At 37.4% G+C, this 6,979-nt stretch overlaps 1 protein-coding gene across 1 annotated transcript; it reads left to right on the top strand.

The window, feature by feature from the left end:
- Nucleotides 1-5,068: 5,068 nt before the first annotated feature.
- Nucleotides 5,069-5,405, top strand: LOC139004199 (thymosin beta-10-like). Its single transcript, XM_070407033.1, has one exon. The coding sequence runs from the start codon at nucleotides 5,118-5,120 to the stop codon at nucleotides 5,247-5,249; it is 132 nt and encodes a 43-aa protein (XP_070263134.1). The 5' UTR covers nucleotides 5,069-5,117; the 3' UTR covers nucleotides 5,250-5,405.
- The last annotated feature ends 1,574 nt before the right edge of the window (nucleotides 5,406-6,979 follow it).

Below are 6,979 nucleotides of genomic sequence, written 5' to 3' on the forward strand. Positions count from 1 at the left end.
ACCACCAGGGGGAAGACGATCAATGCAGGAGCTGCCCCCTGGTGGTCAGTGCATTCCACAGTGGGTGCACTGCTCAGCTGACCAGGATGAGCAGCTGCTCCTGCAGCGGGAGCAGCTGCTAGCAGGCCCAGAGTGAGGCCAAGTCTCCACACCTATCAAATACCTGAGACAATCCAGACTCTGGCCTGACCCCACCAGATGATGCAGGGCCCCTAAGGTGTGTTCTAGAAAGAGCACTGGGAGCTGGCATAGGCAGATGGCAAGAAAGGACTTGACTGTGGATCCCCCGGGGAGGCTATCCTGATGGCTGAGGATCCTGGAGCATGGCTGCCCTGAACATCCCCGATGGTGTCACCAACCTGGCATCACACATCAAGGACATTCACCAAGTGGCTTTGGGGTGCAAAGCTCTCTGCCAGGTTCCTCCAGAACACAGAACATGCCTGTACCCAAGACATTACCCCAAAATATCAGCTCAGACTAATTTCCTCATTTAGCAGCCACTTAGAGGGCGGGTCCACAACCGCTCAGCTGACCAGGATGAGCAGTGCTCCCACAGTGGGCTGATCCCCACAGGCCATGCCCCCCACCACTGGGCCTCTAGTAGAAACTATAAAAAAAAGAACCAGTTAGGAATGAAAAAACAATGTCTGAAATGAAGAATACACTGGAAGGAACAAACAGTAGTTTGGATCAAGCAGAAGATTAAATCAGCAATTTGGAAGACAAAGTAGAAAAAAAAACAATCAAACATGCACACACACACAGAAAGAAAGAAAGAAAAATGAGGATAGGTTAAGGGGCCTTTTGGACAACATGAAGTTTAACAACATCCTCATCAGGATACCTGAAGAGGAAGAGAGAGAACAAGGGATCAAGAACCTATTTGAAAAAAATAATGACCTAAAACTTCTCTAACCTGGAAAAAGAAAAAGACAGACAAATTCAGAAAGCTTAGAGAGTCTCACACAAGGTAAACTCAAAGAGGCCCATATCATGACACATCATAGCTAAAACAGCAAAAATAAAGAATCTTAAATGCTTCAAAAGACAGAATGTCAGCTGATTTCTCAACAAAAATATTTCAAGCCAAAAAAGCAAGGACCTATATACAACCAAAACAACTTTACCTAGCAAGGTAATCATTTAAAATTGAAGGAGAAATAAAGAGCTCCCCAGACCTAAAAAAAAGATTTAAAAAAGCTAAAGGAGTTCACTACCAACAAACCAGTATTACAAGAAATGTCAAAGGGTCTTCTTTAGGAAAAAGAAGAAGAAAAAAATGAGGAAAATAGTTAAAAGAATAAAATGGCAACAAATATGTACCTATCAATAATCACTTTAAATGTAAATGGCTTAAATGCTCCAACTAAAAGACACAGAGTAGCTGAATAGATAAGAAAACATGACCCATATATATGCTTTCTACAAAAGACTCATCTTAGATACACACAGACTAAAACTAAAGGAATGGGTAAAGATCTACACTAAAAAAAGAGAAATATGCAAATTGGTGGTCTCTGCTACACCCACCAGCCAATCAGGATGAGTGTGCAAATTAAGCCAACAAAGATGGTGGTTATTTTGCATATGCAGGTGCAGAACGAAGACTGAAGACTGAAGACAACTGAAGACTGAAGAGGCTTGGCTTTTCTGCTGCAGCCGGAGCGGAGAAGCCAAGCCTCGAGGTGCTGGCAGCCAGGGGAAGGAAGGCCTATTGCGTGAATCTTTGTGCAACGGGCCTCTAGTATTTCAATAAAATAGAAATGAAAATTTTAAAAAACTGGGGTAGCCCTATGTTCATAGCAGCACAATTCACCATAGCTAAGATCTGGAAACAGCCTAAGTGCCCATCAGTAGATGAATGGATTAGAAAACTGTGGTACATCTACACAATGGAATACTATGCTGCTGTAAAAAAGAAGGAACTCTTACCATTTGCAACAGCATGGATGGAGCTGGAGAGCATTATGCTAAGTGAAACAAGCCAGTCAATGAAGGAAAAATACCACATGATCTCACTCATTTATGGATAATAAAGACCATTACAAACTTTTGAACAATAATAGATACAGAGGCAGAGCTGCCTCAAACTGATTGTCAAACTGCAGTGGGAAGGCCAGGGAGGGTTGGGGGACAGGAGGGAGGGGAGTAAGAGATCAACCGAAGGACTTGTATGCATCCATATAAGCATAACTAATGGACATAGACACTGGGGGGTAAGGGAGGGCAGGGGTTTGTCAAGGGTGGGGGGGAAAAAAAGGACACTTATGTAATACCCTTTGTAATACTTTTAGCAAAAAATAAAAAAAATAAAAAAAATAAAAAAAAAACTGGGGTAGCAATACTTATATCTGACAAAATAGACTTTAAAACAAAGGCTATATTAAAAGACAAAGAAGGATATTACATAGTGATAAAGGTATCAATACAACAGGAGAATATAACCCTTGTAAACATTTATACACCCAACATAGGAGCATCTAAATATGGAAAGCAAATCCTGATGGATGTAAAGGAAGAGACTGACAGTAATACAGTCATAGTAGGGGACCTTAACACCCCACTGACATTAATGGGTAGACTTCCAGAAGAAAATAAACAAGGAAAGAGCAGCCTTAAATGACACATGAGAGTAGATGGATTTAATTGTATCTTCAGTGCATTTCACCCCAAAGTAGAATATACATTCTTTTCAAGTGCACATGAAACATTTTCTAGGATAGACCACATATTAGGACACAAAACACATCTCAATAAATTTAAGAAGATTTGAACCATATCAAGCATCTTCTATGACCACAGTGGTATAAAATAAGAAATCAATTACAGAAAAATAACTGAAAAACATAACACATGGAGACTAAATGACATATTACTAAGCAATGAATAGGTCAACAATGAGATCAATGAATAAATCAAAAGTTACCTTGAGACAAATGAACACACAACAACCCAAAACCTATAGGACACAGTGAAAGCAGTCCTAAGAGAGAAATTTATAACATTACTGGCCTACCTCAATAATAAAAATCTCAAACAAACAATATAACCTTACACTTAAAGGAACTGGAACAAGAACAAAGCCAAAAGTGAATAAAAGAAAGAAAATAATAAAGATCAAAGTATAAATTTTAAAAAGTCAATTCTAAAAAAATGCAATAAAACTAAGAACTGGTTCATTGGAAAATAAACAAAATTGATAAAACCTTTAACCAGACTCATTGAGAAAAAAGAGAGAGGACCCAAATAAATAAAATCAGTAATGAAAAAGAAGTACAAACTGACACCACACAAATGCAAAGAATTGTAAGGAAATATTATGAACAACTACCTGCCTACAAATTGGATAATCTAGGCAAAATGGATAAATTTCTAGAAACATATAATCTTCCAAAATTGAATCAAGAAAAAATAGAAAATCTGTACAGAATGATTACAACCAATGAAATCAAAGCAGTAATTTAAAAAACTTCCAACAAACAAAAATCCTGGACTGCATGTCTTCATTTTACCAAACATTCAAAGAAGGACTAACACCTATCCTTCTGAAAATATTTCAAAAATTTAAGAGGATAGACAAATTCCAAGCTCTTTTTATGAGGCCTGCATTATCCTAATTCCAAAACCAGATAAAGACACTATAAAGAAAGAAAATTATAGGCCAATATCCTTGATGAACATAAATGCTAAAATCCTCAACAAAATACTACCAAATGGGATCCAGGAATACATTAAAAAGATCATACACCATGATTAAGTGGCATTTATTCCAGGGATGCAAGTTTCAGACAATATCTGAAAATCACTAAATGTGATATGCCACATATAAAAAATGAAGGATAAAAATAACCTGATCATATATATAGATGCATAACAAGCATTTGATAAAACCCAGCACCCATTTATGATTTAAAAAAAAACAACACCTCTAAGCAGAGTGGGAATACAGGAATAATACCTCAATGTAATAAAGGCCATATATCACAATCCTATAGCCAACATCATACTCAATGGGCAAAAACTAAAAGCATTTCCCTTAAGATCAGGAACAAGACAAAGAAGTCCACTTTTACCACTCTGATTCAACACAGTACTGGAAGTCTTAGCCACAACATAAGATAAAAAGAAAAAAGAAAAGGCATCCAAATTAGGAAGAAAGAAGTCAAACTGTCATTATTAGCAGATGATATGATACTATATATAGAGAACCCCAAAGATCCCATTTAAAAAACTACTAGAACTGATACATGAATTCAGTAAAATAGCAGGATACAAAATAAATATCCAGAAATCAGTTGCATTTTTATACACCAATAATGAACTATCAGAAAGGGAAAACCAAGAAAACCAATTACAATTGCATAAAAAATATGTGTGAATAAATTTAATCAAGGTTGTAAAAGACCTGTACTCAGAAAATTATAAGACACTGAAGAAAGAAATTGAAGAATATACAAATAAGAGTAAGCATATACAGCATTCATGGGTAGGAAGAATTAACATCATTAAATTGCTCATACTATGCAAAGTAATCTATAGATTCAATATAATATCATTTTGATAGGTATTGTAGATGCTATGAAGATGCTAATGGTGTATTTCACAGAACTGGAACAAATATTTCAAAAATTTATATGGAAGCACAAAAGATTCTGAATAGCCACAGCAATCTTGATAAAGAAGAACAAAATTGGAGGAATAATGCTACCTGCTATCAAACAAACTATACTACAAAATTGTACTAAACAAAACAGCATAAGGACATAGAGGGGATAAATGGTGATGGAAAAAATAAAATAAGATAAATAGACTTATACACTAAAGAAACAGAATAGAGGGCCCCGGAATAAATCCATGCCTTTATGGTCAATTAATATTTGACAAAGGAGGCAAAACATACAATGGAGTAAAGATAGTCTATTCAATAAATGGTGTTGGGAAAACTGAACAGATATGTGCAAAAAAAAAGAAAGAAACTACACCACTTTCTTACACCATTCACAGGAATAAATTCAAAATGAATTAAAGATTTCACTATTGGTCTCTTGCTGCAGCGACGCGAGCGGGAGCCGGGACCTCGTCTGGGAGCGAAGGCTTAGGGTTGTTTCAAGAAAATGGCAGACAAGCCAGACATGGGGGAAGTCGCCAGCTTCGATAAGGCGAAGCTGAAGAAGACGGAGACGCAGGAGAACACCCTGCCGACCAAAAAGACCGTTGAGCAGGAGAAGCGGAGTGAGATGTCCTAAGAAGCCGAGGATTCCCACCCCGGCGTCTTCGGGACCCCCTTGCGATGTGGAGGAAAAGGCCACCTGCAAGGACACGAGCCACAAACTGCACTATGAACCCAGACACTCCGCGCCCATGCCATCGACCTGTGTGTGGGTCCCTCGGGGGACCCCCTTCCCCCCCATCGGACTGCCAAATCAAATTCTCCGGTTTGCCCTGGGATATTGTTAGAACATTATTTGTATGATTAATGAAATAAAACACACCTCGTGGCAAAAAAAATAAAAAAAATAAAAAAATAAAGATTTCACTATTATACTGAGAACCATAAAAATCCTGGAACAAAACTTAGGCAGTAAAATCTTGGGCTTTTCTCATAGCAATATTTTTTTCTGATATATCACCTCAAGCAAGGGAAACAAAAGAAAATAAATAAATAAATGGGACTACATCGGACTAAAAAGCTTTTGCACAACAAAAGAAACCATCAACAAAATGAAAAGACAACCCACTGAATGGGAGAACATATTTGCCAATGATGCATATGATAAAGGGATAATTTTCAAAATATATTAAGAACTTACACTACTCAACACCAAGAAGACACGCAACCCAATTGAAAAATGGGGGAAGGACCTAAATAGACACTTTTACAAAGAGGAGATACAGATGACCAATATTCATATGAAAAATACTCAAAATCACTAATCATCAGAGAAATGTAAATTAAAACCACAATAAGTTATCACCTTATACCTGTCAGAATGGCTATCATCAATAAATCAACAAACAAGAGAAGTGCTGTAGATAAAAGGGAACCCTCATGCATTGTTTGTGAGAATGTAGGTTGGTGCAGCCACTGTGGGAAGCAATATGGAGTTACTCCCTCACCCAAAAATTAAATATGGAACTGTTTCATGACCCTGTGATTCCACTTTTGGGAAACTTGAAACACTAGTTCGAAAGAATATATGCACCCCTATGTTCACTGCAGCATTATATACAACTAGAAGCCCAGCATGAAAAATCTCGCAGCCCTGCCCACTCACACACACCTTGCTTCGCACGCAGCCTCCTGGTGACCGGTCTTTGGTCATTACGGCATCACAACCACTGGGTTTTTATTATATAGATAACCAAGATTTGGAAACAGCCCTATTGCCCATCAGTAGATGAGTGGATAAAAAACTGTGGTACATTTATACAATGGAATACTATTCAGCCGGAAAAAAAAAGAAATATTACGTTTTGCAACAGCATGGATGGACCTGGATAGTGTTATGCTAAGTGAAAAAAAGCCAATCAGAGAAAGACAAGTACCATATGATTTCACTTATATGTGGAATCTAATGAACAAAATAAACAAACAAAATAGAAACAGACTCATAGATACAGAGAACAGACTGGCAGCTTGTGGGACTGGGTGAAAAAGGTGAAGGAATTGAGAGGGGGGAACTCATTGACACAGACAACAGTATGACGATTACCAGAGGAAAGGGGGTGGGGACAGGTAAAAGAGGGTAAAGAAGAGCTACATGATGATGGAAGACTTGATTTTGGGTGGTGAACACACAATGCAATATTCAAATGATGTATTATAAAATTGTAAACCTGAAACCCATATAATTGTATTAACCAATGTTACCCAATAAATTCAATGAAAAAGAAATTTCAGTTTTTCTTACTGACATTAAAGAGGAAGAAAGTCAAACAAATATTAATAGTATATAATACCCATAAGTGTCTGTTA

The sequence above is a fragment of the Myotis yumanensis genome, unplaced genomic scaffold (genome assembly GCF_028538775.1).
Source record: "Myotis yumanensis isolate MYYU_CA2020_CCGP unplaced genomic scaffold, mMyoYum1.0.hap1 SCAF_1, whole genome shotgun sequence".
Taxonomy (NCBI): domain Eukaryota; kingdom Metazoa; phylum Chordata; class Mammalia; order Chiroptera; family Vespertilionidae; genus Myotis; species Myotis yumanensis.

What these genes read in the sequence shown, in the direction of transcription:
- LOC139004199 (XM_070407033.1), top strand. Translation starts at nt 5,118, where the DNA reads ATGGCAGACAAGCCAGACATGGGGGAAGTCGCCAGCTTCGATAAGGCG.